The sequence below is a fragment of the Bombus vancouverensis genome, chromosome 7, assembly GCF_051014615.1.
Source record: "Bombus vancouverensis nearcticus chromosome 7, iyBomVanc1_principal, whole genome shotgun sequence".
Classification (NCBI taxonomy): Eukaryota; Metazoa; Arthropoda; class Insecta; order Hymenoptera; family Apidae; genus Bombus; species Bombus vancouverensis.
In genome coordinates, this window is record NC_134917.1 from 12574823 (window position 1) to 12591737 (window position 16915).

General features: G+C 34.7%; 1 protein-coding gene across 4 annotated transcripts in view; it reads left to right on the plus strand.

Moving 5' to 3' along the window:
• LOC117156000 (Exonuclease tos) overlaps positions 1 to 16915 on the plus strand; it is a 39024-nt gene that overhangs the window by 1174 nt on the left and 20935 nt on the right. For all 4 annotated transcript variants that reach the window (XM_076619890.1, XM_076619891.1, XM_033332617.2 and 1 more), the window contains exons 2-5: positions 35 to 157; positions 787 to 2724; positions 2800 to 2965; positions 3142 to 3204. In XM_076619890.1, coding sequence (XP_076476005.1) covers positions 35 to 157; positions 787 to 2724; positions 2800 to 2965; positions 3142 to 3204 — 2290 coding nt within the window. The remainder of the gene's footprint in view (positions 1 to 34; positions 158 to 786; positions 2725 to 2799; positions 2966 to 3141; positions 3205 to 16915) is intronic.

Below are 16915 nucleotides of genomic sequence, written 5' to 3' on the forward strand. Positions count from 1 at the left end.
CTTGAGTCAAATGCAACTACTTTTTTTTTTATAGAATAATGTGGTTGACCGCAATATCAACATGTTGGAACCACGAAACAGTTATCCAGCTGACAGATGTAATACAGAATATAATTATTGGAACTACGACTTAATGGAATGTAATACACAAAAAAATGTAAGGAACTTAAAAATAGTAACTGATTTTTATATGTAAAATTACTTTTTTATATTTGATAGAGTTATATAAAAAGGTCGTTTTAAATTAAAAGAAATAAACATGTAACTTACATCACATTTGAAATATTGTAAAATATTCTGTATATGTATATATTTTAGTGGGCTATATATTACTTCGTTTTAAATATTTCCATTACATTACTTTATAATGCATTATATGTCTTTTTCATAAAATGTTATATTTATATGTTTAAATACAAGTATTTGAAAATAATATATTGCTTTTGTATAATATTAAGAACTTGTTCAGTTTTAAAATTAAATATTTTTACTTATCACATATTTTACTTAGAATAACCTATATGTATACAGAAAGGAAATTTCATTTTATTCTATTTAAATTAAATATAATTGAACTTACATATTTATTCTTACCTATATATTTTATGTTTATGAAAATAAAAGATTTAAATTCAGTAACAAAATATTTTATATAATTTATATATTTTAGTATTATCTGTGATTAAATATAAATGTTAAATACATTACTTGAAGATTCTTTGAAAATAATGAAAAAGATTGTATTATAATACTAATTTAATCTTTTTTAATTATTTACTTATATAGATGAATGTAGAAGATGAAGATAGTCAGGATTTAAATAATCCTATGGTCAATGATTTAGTGTCAAAAATTCTTGATGATGATTCAATTGTTGGTGACAACGCTCACAATATTAGTTATAATGGCAATATTCAATATTATTCAGATACTCAATCCTGTATTATGGAAAATAGTACAGATCCTAATTTTACTATGGATCGTTTCAACATGCATTCAACATTTAATAAATTGCAGAATAATGTTTCTAATAATGTTAAACCTGAATGTAATTATAACAATCTCTGTGGAGAACTCAAAACATTGAGTCTCAATACATGTGTAGGACAAGTATCAGATCAAGGAAATTTATATAACAATGGGATTGGTGCATATCCTAATACGTATCCTTCTGATTCACAATCGTATGTATTACGTCCAAATAGTGAAAATTGCTGTGTTAGTGGAAATACTATGCCTTTATGCAATGATTTATTAACAACCACAAATGAGACAAACACAAGTAAACAGTCTAACTGGACAGAAAATTTGTCAACACCAGGATGCACATCAGATCTATTTGGAAATTATCAGCGAATACAAAATTGCACAAACCCAGATCTTAATTTGAACATGGCTCTAACATTGGCACTAGATTCACCTGATCCAATTACTCTGAATGAATTGGAATATCATAATAATATTGGACAGAATGGAACTGCTAATACATATAATAATCCAACACCTTCTATGCATGAATTATACAGCATGACTGCCAATAATCAAAGTTATAGACCAAGTTCAGCAATGACTGATTTGAGTATTGATTCTGGCTTTCTTTCAAATTCTCCATTACAACATTTTTCTCCGGCTGATACAAATTTGCATAATTGTTTTGGGAATAATATACAACGGAGTAATGCTAATGATTATAAGGATTTACATGACTCAAGTAGATTAAGCATGGCAAATATCTCCATACCAAATGAGCAACTTCAATTTTTGCAACAACAAGCTCGTAGCTACAAGTTAAATCAAGCTGTGGACCAAGAATTTAAACAACTAATCGACTATTATCCAAGTGTAAGCGACTTTACCACATCATCGATTAATAATTTAGACACAAACGAAAATTGTCTTACTAATAATGATTATAGAATTGATAATAATTTACTGAAAATTATCAGTCCAAAATCAAAGACTATTGAATCTAAGACATATTCACCAATTGGATTTCCAAAAAATCTAAGTTCGCGTAACACCCACCAGTCAATTGCAAAATATGGATATCACAATTATCAACATTACACTGCCAATAACGGCGAGACTTTAAAAATGTTACCACAAAGTTCCACATCTTATCAGGACTTGAAGCAGCCTAATAGTACTAATACGTATAAGATGGAAGGATTTGATCTTACCAAAGATATAGCTTTTCCTTCAGTAAGTCATCTGACTAATCAAATCGCAGGGTCTTCAGTGAACAAAGATACTTTTAATTATCTCATGAAACAACGACATCACATGCCAAGAATACAAAATAGTCCTGGTATTCCATCTGCTGATGTCCTCTTTAATTCAGGAATAGTACCAAATCCTGGTACAGTAAGATCTGGAGTATTCCCACCAGTAATGCCAGTTCCTGTACCACTTCCAGTTCCACGTCTATTTTCTGTACTCTATGGTGGAGGTCTGAGCCTTAGAAATGGAAGTGGAGCAGCTAGACGTACAGCACCTTCAAGCATATTGCACTTCAGACTAGAGCAAACTTACGAACAATTTAAACAATTAGAGAAAGAACGAAAGAAATGTGAAGCTGGGTTAGCTGCTCATTTTCCTGGCAAAAGAGTGACAAGTGCAAATAATATACCTATTCCTCGCCTTCAAGGAAATCCATCACGTGTCGATCGTTTAATCATTGATTATTTGAGGGAGCATGCACGCGTCATAACTTTGATTGCAAAGGTAATTATAAACCTTTTTGCTTTCTTGGTAATAAAAATGTATTAAATAATATACAATAATATACTCCTTAAACAGATGGAACGTTTGCGTGGGACCACGATGAATCAACGCGTGCATAAAGCTATGGAGTATTGGTTAGAAGCAATAAAATTTGTCCAAGAATGTCGTAAACGAGAAATCGCAAATGCTACTAAACGCCAGAAAGAGAACCCACCATGCATTCTTGTATACAACGATAATGGTATGTTCATAGCATATTCAATTGCATATTCAACTATAGATCTAGTTACAGTCCCATGGAATTGTAACCCATTACTTTTTAAATCTTTTTTAAAGCTTGTAAACATTGAATATCTTTGTTACTAAAGTAGCAATAGAGAAAACTTTTATATTTAAACTATTGATTTATGTTTACAGATATATTAACATTGGCAGCCAGTGTCTACGAATTGACGAAGGCATCTCGATATGCAAGAACTGGTATGTATAACGCATTACAAGCTACACTATTATATGATTTGGATATAGAAAAGAAAGTCGTGGAAACTTCTAAAGATCCAGTTCTTGTGATAAAACGTAATGAAAGTCAGATAGCAGGTGACGTTGGCGATTATTCAAACTGTACCTAGCAAGATTTTGAAAGCCGCTTTTCCATTTTGTGCGACAAAACATAGATCCAGTCCAGCAGCTTTTTACTTACGTATTCTGCGTTACGTTAATGAAAAGCTTTTGCTGGCGTTTATCATAATTTTATCGCTGAGACAAAAAAATGCCGCCCACTAATTGCGAAGTTTTCAAAGCATCATACGGAAAAGTACGCGTACTTGCGTCGAAATAGGAAAATCGTATGCGTGTCTACTTTTTACAAGTTAATATTATAGGAACTCCATAGTTTTCTACTGTACATATTTTTATCCTACAGTCTTGAGAGTGTCAGTTCTCGGTATACAATACTTGTGATCCAGTTATCTATCGTACATATGTCGCACTTTCAAGTGATTTTGCTTGTTCTTTGCTAATGTACTAACGAAAAGAAAACTTACGAACGTCGATATTTTTATCTTTGGGTATGTTGTCTTGCGTATTTCACATTGCCAAAGATAATCATTTCAAATTTATTGAGGATCCGATACTCGTAGAAAGGAAAAACGGAGAACAAGATTGCTCAGACGTACTAAAAGAAATATAAAAAAAGAAAAAAAGAAAAAGAGAAAAAAGGAACGTTCGCCAGAATCTCCGACTATTACTCGTTTGCGTATGTGTCATAGGCTAGATAATATAGGCTAAATTTTATCAATATATTTGTTCAGAGTGCTAGGCAGTAATTTCTTAGACTAGTTCAATGTGGCCTTCCTTAAATGTGTGACCCAAGATGTATATCAGGTAGTCAAAATACATCTCGAAAACTTCGAATATTTCGAAAAATTGAAGATGCGATGCGGCAATTTAAATTTCAGATCGGGTGAGCTTTTCTCAATCTGTGAAATATGTGTAGCCTTTGATCTGATTCGGTATATAGATATATATATATAATAGATATATATACAACGCAAATGATGTCCATTATACTACACATAAATCTTTGTTAAAAGAGAGGACTTTTCTAACGCATACTCGCTACACGCATACACAAAAGCGTGCTCTGGCGTAACATTTACGCACAGCACATAGTCACAGTTACGTGTAAAATAAAATACAAAATATTCGTGTATATAATTACACACATATACGTGGGATATTATATATGTACGTATACCTATACGTATACATGTCTATATGTGTGTACGTGCACATACCTATGTGCAAGTATACGTACAACTTGTATAAGGTATATAGAGAATTTTTAACGTGCATACGTGAGACACAAAACTATTCCTACATACTTACTACATGTACGTTCTAGGCAAGTTAATTAGCTCTATAACGGCCGACTTGCAAAGTTCAGCATTTCCTCTACTCAATATTGAGTAATCTCTTTCATACTGATGATTTGTTAAGCTCAGGATATTTTAACGTTCCAACGTGCGTATGTACAATTTCGTACGAATTCGTTTTATTATAATTTAAGCCGCGATATAATCGCGCAAGTTCGAGCTCCACGAAAGCATCGAACGTCGTTCCGTTCTACGTTCTTGAGATGCTTGAACGACGATTATTTCCGTATTCCTATGAAATTATAAAACAGGTATTCGCACAACGACGAGCAAGAGTACTCCGTATTAGAAAAAAAGGGGGGGGGGGGAAAAGAAAATGTGAATCTATATAGTGTCCAACACGTAGAGATGACAGTATGATGAGATAACGAAACTTAGGTGCAACATTTTTGCTGTCTGAAGGTCTAACTTTCTTAATATCTAAGCTGTATCAATCGGCCTGTATTGTGATTAGAAATACTCATAAAATCAGTTGTTGGTTATCGAATATCGGTGAAGCTTTAATATAATCATCTCTGTACATATGTCCGTTAACTCCCATTTAAGCTGCATTGTGTACGTAGTGATTCCCAATGATAAAAGCGGGAGAAAAACGGTGTGTTGGATTAATTTCTCCGGTACTTCTATATCAATCTTAGGCAGGAGAGACATTAGTAGCGAAGTATTTAATTTAGTTTCTAGCGATAGTTGTTGTTACGAATACAATTTTCTGGCTGTCTTTGTTGCCGATCACATTAACGAAACAACGTTTCAGATTTTCGACTACATTGTTCCTCTATATTGGCGCGTTTCGCAAAATTCTTGAAGCTTTACAAAAAGATTTTATATCGGTATCGTATTTCTCCTTTGCTCGAGACCACTCGCGTATCGACTGATAATTTTATCAATTATATCCATTTATTTTTACAACTTGAAAGATACAAATTTGAATTTCACCGATGGAAACGTGATTTCTAAAGAATGACTATTATGTAACGTGAAACTGAGATTCTTGATTGTTTTAGCCACTTGGATGAACGCGTTTTCATACGGGTCGGTATCGAGGAAGCAGAAATAAAGTTTATTGACTTTACACGTAGACACAAAGTTTCAAACGATATAATTACATGGTGAATTATTAAAAGGAAGATATAGGAGGCGTCGCGTCTTCGAACTTACTGTACTGAAATGAAAGCAATCGCTCGGCTGCAAAGACAAGCTTTTAACGGAGAAGGGCCCGGTACTATCCAGTCTTGCGAAAGGTGCAAGATATACATACAGACTGTTAACTCGCTTTTACATAGCGCTTACACATAATCATTGGGGACCATGTCGAGCATCGTCTCCACGTATATCAGCATATCTGTGAACCTCATTTTTCATTAACACGAAGGGACATTTGCATTTCTTCGCAACTTCGTTGTTTGTCTTTCCTTCTTCTTTGTTTCTTTCCTTCTTTCTCTTTTCCTCTTTTCTTCCTCACTTATTCGTTTCATCTAATTTCAGGAGTGGGCAGTACGTGAACTTAAAACCCATTACCTTTACGTTGATGCTCTTTCGTTTACGTTTCACTTTGTCCCCTGCCTTTTCTTCCCTTCTCTGAAAACGATGAAGGCAACGAAGGAGAGACGCGTGTGGTCTGGAAGAGAGTCACACGGCGACGTTCGCTCTCTTCTTTTTTCTTTTCCATTTCAAGAATCAAACGGGACAAACGATGAAACACGTGTCCGGGAACGTGTCGAAAGTATAGTCTTAGCGAAAATTTAATGGGAACGTAAGAAAGAAAAAAGAAAAAAATACGAAAAATATATGTCTTTGTTAGGGTAAGGTAGATTGCCGAATGGCTCATTAAAAAAAGGAGTTGGTACAATGAAAAAGGAAAAAGATTACTTTTGCTTGCGTTATGTACATCCAAGAACGTGATAAAGAGAAACGAGTTTTTATAGCTCTGTTTAGGCTGAAGAAGAAAGCAAGCAGTGCTTTACAGAATTTCCTTCCGCATTTGTCAACGTGTTTATATTGTAACTGTGATATATATAATGCCAATTTGTACATAACTTAACGCCGAGGAACTTACTCTCGCGGTAAGAACACGATGAACGCAGTCAAATCTTGTTACTTTCTTCTTCTTTAACGTCGACGTTTCTTTCCTGTTCTCGACATTTTCGCTTCAGCCAGTTGCTTTTACCGCTGTTCTACGCTATAACTTGGAATGTGATATCGATAGATAAATATACACGTCCAATTATAACTGTGAGGTATCGGCTAGAAACATTCTCTTCGAAAAATTTTGAAACCATCGAGATATACGTTGGCGATATTCGCGCTCATATCGCGAATCGTTTTTTAATAAGTGTTTCATTTAACATTTAACCCATGGTACTTAGCCAGAACAATTGCCAATATCGTGCAATCATCCGAATTATCTATGCTAGTACACTCGATCTCTTCAAAGGCTTCTTGTAGCTTTCGTGAATAAAGTGTCGCGATATAATTTTTCTCGCTATTTCTTCTAGTCTAAAAAACGTTATGTGATAACCCATTTTCTTTTTTTTTTTAAATATTCATGTTCGACTTCGGTTTGCATTTTATCAACGTTTCAATTTATCAATAAGTAAGACAGTAAAATGTCCATTATCTGAACTAAGTGCAGGAGACAAAAGCGTTTGGAAAAATAAATATTCACATAATAATCAGTATTTAGCATATCGTACTATCGTTAAGACGAGGTTGTAATTTATATATTCGGTATAATATGAAAATTTATCGGTATTATTCAATTCTAAATGTTTCAGACAAAATGAAAAAATATGAAACTTATGAATCTTAAATGTCTATTTGGTTCAAAGTACATAAATTTTCTATCGAAAATATGAATACCGTGGCACGTAATTGATTTAAAATATTTTGAACGATAACTTCGAATATTCGTAAGAGAATGTTTAGACAAAGGAAATTCTACTGTGCACGGTCCATTATCTTTTGCCATTTCTATTGCGATCTCTATCCTAATTTCCAATACGCATACGTAATTCATAGGAAGCTGTTAACGTAAAAGGATAATAATACGATATGAATAATGATTATGTTATTTTTCACGTTGATCAGCATACTGCATTGTTCGTCGCGGAAACATTGGAATCTCGTTAATCGTAACACAGAGAAGCGGATGCTTTTTATCAAAATTCTGTAAAATTATAGGAAATATCTTGCCAGCTGCAACTTCTTCAAACGTTGCGGATGAATTTCACTTGCATAGAAAAAGGAGAATAGAAGAGATCACTTAAGAAAGAGTAGCGCCATTTGCATTCGTCCAGCTTCTTCTATGCGTGTACAACATCTGTTTTCTTCTTCCTGTTGGAAAAGAACACGAATGAAGCTTTCTCTCGCGTGAAGTTACATATTATATATATACATATTATATGTGCATGCGCACGTATTCAGTGATTACCTCGTATCGTATTTACCTTACGCAGCATCATTAAGAATAGGAACACTATCTGTACAGATACGTGTTTGACAATCCTATTTAAATTTGCATGTGATATTATAAACTACCTATAATAGCTAAATATATATGTATCCAGCGCGTGTACATGTACTGGTACAGGTTGTTTCACTGATATCGCTAATGATACTTTTCTTTCAAATGAACCTTTTTGTTCCATTGAACTTCCGACCGTAAACGTCCGAGTTGCTTCTAATTGAAATAGCCGGTGAAATTTCGGTTTCCGAGAAAATAATTGAATTTTTATAAATCGAGATTATTTCCGATTCGGACAATCAGTTTGTGTGTTGAAATTAACACGCGTTATAATTAATAAATAAAAAGAAATCGCATGAAAAAGCAGGTTTTATCGGATTAGCTGCATACTGGTACAAGTATGTCTGATAATATACTGTCTGTTTCTCCTTGCTACCTGATCTCTTGCCAGTCTTCTCTTACATTAGGTCTTCTCGCGCTGCTATATTTTGCAGTTTTGTACATACTTGTACTTCACCTAACGTTGATATTATTTACCGAATAATTCGATGTGTCGTAAAAGCTAAAATTACGTTCTAAGTAATAAAAGGTATGCGTGTGTATGCGTGTATGTGCGTGCGTGTAAAATTAGCGAAACATCCTGTACATTCCGTATATGTACGTTCACATGCTCGTGTATGTGAGTATACAACTAATTTTGCGAACGCTCACGAGGCAACAAGGAGTTACATAGGAAAAGTCTTAATCGTCCATACAGAGATGTATATAAAGCAGACAAAGTAATAACGAAGAGAAGTAGACAAGAAACCGACCAATGTTTAACTCACGAGACTCTCAAGACGTTAAGTGGGTATTCATAAGACTCAACTATTTCTTTGCCGATAGATACATAGGATGTTAATCGCGAAATCGTTCCGCTTATATTGCGATAATATTCGCCCAAAATTCCGAATGATAATTAGGATCAGTACAGGGTCCGGATAATTCATTTTCAATCGTATAAGTAATCGCTATACGAATTAACTTAGCGCGCAACACTAGACAGTGTTTAATTTCGTTTATTACGTATTTTGTACGACTGATATCGAGGTCAGTATCGATTTTTGTGTTCAATTTTTTTCTTTTTTCTTTCTTTCAAACGTACAATTCAATTTTATAAATCGTTAGTGTTTTATAATTTGACGTGATTCGTCTTCGATCGTCTAATTTCGAGATACACTCCGAAAACGCGTGTTCTACGATCCTTCTTATCTTAGTATTCCTCGTTTGATTAGAATTTCGAAATAGAACCGGCAATATTAAATATCGTTGTCACCTTGGATTTTCAATTTTTTAATGTACAATTTTCACTTATCGAATTTACGGTTGCATTTCCCTTTTCCTTCAGGCTTATTCCATACGCTTACGTTAATCTCGAATAGTATTCATTTCATTCATTGCTGACGTTTAAACAAAAAGCTGTCGAACAACTAGCCATTTTTCCTTTGAAATTGTTTTCACTGCCAAAATTGCTTTGATTTCTTTGTGATTATTTTTCTATTGTAAGAAAGATACTCGTACAGTCATGTTCATGCATTTTTGCATCTAGAATTCTTTGACATATTTTTGGCTATAATGACTTATTTGTAAAAATCTAGAACGCTGGAAAAAAATTCCGAATTCATGCCTTTCTGTCAGTTTGCAATTATTCTTTCGCAATTGCTCTGATTTTAGTTTGTTGCAAATCTATCTTCGGGAATAGATTTCTATTCCTGAGATCTCGAATAACGTAACTCTCGTAAACCGGAATTATTTCACCTCGGATTGCCTATCGTTTTCTTAAATCTGACACGTGCTACACTGTGACCATGGCACAAAACGTATACCGACGAGATCAATAAGCAGCACACGCCAAAATTGGTGTGTCGCTGTTTTCATATATTTCCCGAGGCAAATAGCAAACTTGTTAATCTGATATTTATGTATTTTACAACACTCGTTTCCTTCCTATTCTTTACTTATACCTTACTGTACATATACTTCTACTCTTTATCCTAATACTGTAAAATAACTTTCAAGTGTTCAAGCATCTCGTTAATTTGCGTACTTCGTTAGACACGGAACATTATTGGGTAATTTTATAAGAATTTCTAGCTACGTTTTTTAATAGGATAAATATATTAAGTTTAATAGATATTATAAACGATATTAAATACTGTCTCGAGCTGATATTTTTATTTTCAAGCGTGTAGATTTTTATTTCAGAGTAGCCAGAGTCAGTTGGTCCAGATCATTCCAATTGGCGAGTGTCAATTACTTTGCACTTGTTAGTCTTCGTTTCGTTCTCGATTCGTTGTAGCATTCGTCAGTGCACGAATTGCCTGAACGTTAACTCTTATCCACGTTTATTCTATGAATATCACGGTGTTTAGTTCCACGTGAAATTGAATTAAGTTCCCATATAATTCGATTAAAATAGTTCGATATATAGTCAATAAAGGTGTCGCGGTTATCGATCGCTGAGCAATTTACACCATTGATTAATAATACGATAGTAATCGACCAATAGAACAATTTCGCCATGGAAAACATTTAACTGTTTGGCACTAATGGAAACGCGATGCGTTCAAAACTACCCATTCCTACAAAGTGAACATGTATGCCTAAGATATACACACACCTACGTAACGTGGATGAATTATGGGTGTTTGCCCATTTAAAAGGCAATATTTTTCTTGGAACGATCCTCGATCGTATATAGACGGAATGCTATTGATAGTATTTGTACGATAGTTAACGATTTTTATCGCGTACCTTCGAACGCCAGTACAGCTTCAGAGGAACTTTAAAGATGGTGCAAAGAATCGTATTTACGTAATATAATTACCGTGACAACAGTTTCGTTTTTCCATGTAATCTTCGACAATGTATACGCTTTAACGATCGTGTAAAATTTAGCTTGATCGTAATCTGTAATTTTCTGTCTCTATGACGAGTGTGCGTTACATAGCAGATTCGATTTTCTTTTACTACGATTTTTCCAATCAAATTATTTCCACACGATTGATAAAGTATTAAAATGTACGAGGAAAACTATCGAGCTTTTGAAAACGTATTAAAAGCTATCTAAAATCTCCAAATTTTATCATCAGCACGTCGAATAGACAATTATTCTTGGTAACCGGGATCGTTGTTAATGATACATTAACGACTCATTGGTACTTCTAGTACTCATGACTCATTAGTATTAGCTTCTGTAATAAAGTCAACATCCTCAAGAATGTCTGCAATATCTTGCATACTTGTATTTTCTGTTTTATCCCGTTACTCGTTAGAGCGATCGGTATGATCTTTCGGTTTTCTGGTTCTACTGGCGCTCATGATTTTCATGTAGAAACTGTATTACGAAACACAAATATCTAAAGTAAGAATGATCGTATTAAATTAAGAAAGAGATTTCTAAATCGTATTATACACATTACCGTCACGTCAGCGGAGAGGGGATGGCGATTTCGCAAGTTGAAGATTGTCGTTATAGGTAACGAAGCTTCAGTTAGATCCGAGTTACTTAATTTCGGAATATTTCGTTTTAATTTGCATTCTATGTCTCGCGCGATAAATACGATCGTCGGTCGTGTTCGTCGTCTTTCTATCTCGTAAATTAAAATAATACCTTGAAAATTAAGTAAAGTAAATCGATGGAAACTCTTGTGGACCTCACAAATCCCAATGATTCCAATCAAGAGTTAAATTAAAAATCTGTAAAATATGGAAACAAGGGAAGGGATAACGACAAGTATATAATAACAAGTTCAATATGCAATAAGTGTACGTTCAAAGGAAAAGATACTAATATAGAGAAAAAAAAAAAAGAAATTGTACGTAGGTAACATAGTATTGGAGGATGTATTGTTCGTGTTAGAATGACTAGCTCTGTCGAAGCCTCTGTATTTAATATCGGTGTGACTTTACCTTTCTTTGGCACCCGATAAAGAAAGAGGCGGTTCTGCTACAGCTTAGAAAGTTTCTAATATTAGGTGTGACAAACTAGCGATAGGTATTTTATTTGTTTCCGCCTAGAAGCTTCCTAAGAGCTTGACTCGACAAGTTCGAGGTGCTGGAACTTTCAAATATTCTTGAAAGCCGCGAATTTAGTGGATTCGAAAATTAACTTCGCTCTCGACGACATCGTTTGAGAGACTTTGAGAGGACGACGCGTCCCTTTCCTTGCAACTTTTTTTGTAGTTTTTATTATTACACGTAGATAAACATAGAGGCCTATCGCGTGTGCAACTTGTTTCGAAATTATTGGTATAGATTGCCAATATAAGGCAATATACCTTTCGAGAAAGGTTGCTATGGAGAGCGAGTAAAAAGTATTTATTTCTTATTTATAGGTATGTCGTTAACGCGTATCTATTTCTCTCTCTACCTTCCTTTACCATCTTTCGTCATTTATAAAAACGTGGTCGAAATTGAATACTTAATATACTGTTTTTTAAATTATATAATCGAACAAATATTTTATCGAGATAAATAAATCTTTGGAGATAATGACGATTGTATTGTGGATTATATAACAATACATCGATAATTACATTATGCGATAATGTAATTCAAGGTAAATAAACCGGTGGGAAGATTAAGTTGATCTATGAACCTATTGACGTTGAAAAATCTTTTTACGTAAATCTTTTTACACAGTCGGTCAATCTGTACTTATAATTCGAAGCCTCGGTGCAAACTTCTAGTGTATTTGTGCTTTTGCTACTATCTTCCTATCCGTCAGTCGGTAACTTAGTAATAATTTAGTAATAATAACGTTAAGTCATTGTTTGGCGGCTAGCGACTCAGAAACGTTTTTATCGAATGTTTGTACGATTTGTACGATTGATTCCATTCGAAACTTACACTCGATCGTATCGAACTCTCGAGATCTGAAACTACATGTCTCACGCGTTCATCCACTTGAATAAACAACTTCTCTAGTGCAGTAATTGAAGCACATGTATATGTATAAAAAAAACATTATCTTATCTCGGAGATCGATAAAATATTCAGTTGGAAAATCGACTAATCCACGGTGTTAGCAATTTCGTACTTTTCGAATCAACGATTGTAAATCGTTCTATCAGAAGATATCGATGAGCTCTCATAACCTCGTGTACAACAATCGAATAGAATTACTCGATCGATGAAATATCAATATCGAACGTCGTGTTATCGACGTGAAAAATAGATAGACTCGAGAAGCAAACGCCGAGAACTTACGTATGAGTATTTCTGATACTATGAGAAGTCAAGGACCGTAGGGAACACATATAATCACAAAGATACAGAGAGAATCTGTAATTCCTGATTAGGAAAGAAGGTAGTAAAGTTTAGTTACTTCGATGTTAGCGATAGTTCGCAAAGATTCGAAAGAGATAATAGTCGAGTAGAGTTGTGAACGAGAAGACGAAGTCGATAATTAGTAACGATTAGTAAACGATTAATAGATAAATAACATATTACACGTACATATGCATATACATATATGTGGACATTTACGTGAGTAATTCGTAGTAAAACGTCGGAAACGGACGATTAGATAAATTAGATGATATTTGTACGCGTGTACAAGGAAAGGAAAATTTGTGAAATTCGAAATAGCCGGTGAACACGGCGTTTAGGGAAATTTCGCTGTTAGGAGACGGACAAATCTTAGATATCGTTTAATATTCGATGTCAAACCTCTGGCGAGATTCGCTACTTTGCCGCTGATACTCGAGTCACTGTTTGCTCGTTGATGCATCTATTATCGAGAACTCTTTGGAGATTATCGACGCTGACGAGCAACGATGAGTTAGTTCAAATTCTTAGTATAATTCTCCGCTAATCCTAGACGCGTATACTATAATTTTTTATTCGTGCAATACGCGTCGATGGGAGTGGTGCGTTTAATTGTAAATAATCGGAGCGATCTTTTTTCGACGTTTCTCTCGTTCGAGAGAACGTTAAAAAAATGAAATTACGCGACAATTATACGCGTATCGTTAACGATCCTTCCTCGTTTCTTTTTCGTTTGTCTCTTTGATTTTATCGCCTGTGGTATTCTTTTTTTTTTGTTTTGTTTTCTCTTTTACTTTTTATTTTTTTTTTATATATATATATATCGACTTAGCTTAAGGATTTCATATTTACGATAATTCATAGAATAATTCCTTGATAGGATATCGTGTTATTATCGATCAAAGAAACACGTTAAAACTGAAATATTTTCCTTCGTTTTCGTTGCTTAACAACAATGAACAAAACGGAAATATACGTTTCGCATCTTACCGATGTTTCAAACGCATTTTGCCAAAGTTTTATTCCTGCTTTCCTTCGTTAATCGATTTAGCTAATTTACTGTATTTAATCGGTATAGGTAATTATATTAGAAAAGTTATATTTATTTTCCTTTCGATTATACCAGTGATGATTGTTTGAACGTTGTTTGCGCACCGTAACACGTCACATATCGATGATTGATGACGAGTGTCAGCGTTGTCTTGCCAGTAGGTTGATGATTAACGTAATTCTACTTGTTTCGCGTTGAACGAAAAAAAAAAAAAAGAAAAAAAGAAAAACAGAAGAAAAAGGAAGGAAACAAGTAAAACGCAATCGTTGAGAATCATTCGTGTCGTTAAAAGGAGATATCACAACTATTGATAGATTTAATGCAAATGGATAATTATATATCTTCTTGTCTATGGGGTCGGGGCTAAACGATAAATGGAAGACGATTCAGAAAATTCGTTTCTTTCTTCCGTTGAACGTATTGCAAAGGAACATTGTCCGCGTAGTAACTCTAGAAAGTTTTCTAGCTTAATAATGCTTTCGCGTAAGCGACGATAATATTCTATTCCAACGCGTTCGACGTTATTAGCCGAAGAAACGAATTTTTCAATTTCACGTTTTCTCTTCGCTTTCGAGCTACTATCGCGAGATACTAGCTTTATATGATGTATATGTATATATGATGGACAAACAGAGAAAAAGAAAAAAAATGGACACAATCGTATGCAAAATTGCATAAGTGGTAAGAGCAGTGAAGGATTGTCGCTTTCGCCGCTAATATCTAAACTATGGATCGCTGCTACGGATCCTCAATCAAATTCAGCGATCGAATGTCGCAATCATCGGTACGCTTCAGTGTCCAGGAAAATGAAAAAACGAGGGGGAGTGGGGGGATGAAAAAAAACGAAAAAAAAAAGAGAAGACAGAGGAGGAGACGTATAAAATAAAAGCAGCGTTGTATCGCCGATGTTTAGAATGTTCAGCGAGTAATTTAGATCGCAGGTTGAAAGTTCTCAGGGAAATGCAACCAGAAGAGAGGCACGTAAGCATAAGAAATGCACGGCCTGATCGATATTCTTTCCTGGTGCTGACGAAGGATCTCGATAATTGGAGAAAATCTCGATGAAAATGTGACGAGGCGGCTGTTACTGAAATTTCAATGGAAACGAAAACAATTCCACGTAACTGAGTCATCGATATAAAAATCAATTCTCGGAACGTTCTTCGTATCCTGAGTTTTTCCACCTTGGTCATTTTTGGTGACGCCAGAATGAGACGTTCCACGAGGAACGAACGTTGATACCAACGGGAGAACCGATATTCTTGGTCCTAACGCTCTCTACTATATCATTGCCTCGTTATTTCTCACTGCTACTCTTTTCTACTTTTTTATATTTTACATGGTTTACACGATAGAACAGATTTTGTACGTTGTAATATTTCTTAACGGTTACACAAGAGCGATCGAGACTACGTAAACCGAAGATAGTTACGAGAGACATGGAACATTCTGTTTCGACGACACGATTTCTCATAACGAATTGTCGAGATCCTTCGGGATCCAGCTTTTCGCCGCCTCATCGAACGAGAAAAGGAAGTGCGATCTCCTGGCCATCATATTATACGCGTAGGTTCGTTCGTTCGTACGAAGACAATCGTTTTACTTCGAAAAGTAAAAAGAAAAAAAGAAAAAAAGACAAAAAAGAAAACAAAAAAAAAAAAGGTATTCCAAACTTCAGGGTAACGGGTCAACGATGGTCGAGTATTATCGAGAAATTAAACAAATAATGAAAGAGAGATAATAATTAAACAAATAATAAAGATGAAGTCTAAGTAAACATCGACATCGCGAAGAGAATACTGCTTGGTTTGCGGACCATTAAATACCAAATACTATACAACGATCGCGTTACAATAGTTATTTAACATAGATTTGCAACGCTAGGGAGGATAGCGACGGTTGAAGACGATTTCTCCTTCATCGGAATAAAGTCTACTTCGACGAGGAAGCGTGATCGAAATCCAAACGCCGGATTTCTTTACCGTTTTTGCGGTTGTCGGTTAGTAAATTTGATTGAGGACGTCATTTGTAAGGAATCACCTATAGATTCGTGTGCGTTTCTCTAGTGGTAACTCGAAGATCGATTAGCTTTTTCTTACTAGCACATTTTTTCCTAATAACGATCAAGGTAGAAACGAGAGAGAAAGAGAGAAACAGAGAGAGAGAGAGAGAATGCGAGTTCGGTCTTAGAAAACTCGTCGCGCAAATCGATCCTGGATACTGTTACAGACGTACGATCTGGAGGGGGGGTTTTTTTTTTTCTTTTTAAGAAAAAGAACTTGACCTTTTACACGGCTGCAAAAGTTCCTCGATCGCGAAAGAAGACCTCAATTCGGTTTTTCGTTTCTTCTATTTTCCTCCGTTCGAACCTAAGCGAAAGAAAGAATTTCACTTTTCATCGCCGCTTATAAGATTCTTGTACTTCTGACTGTT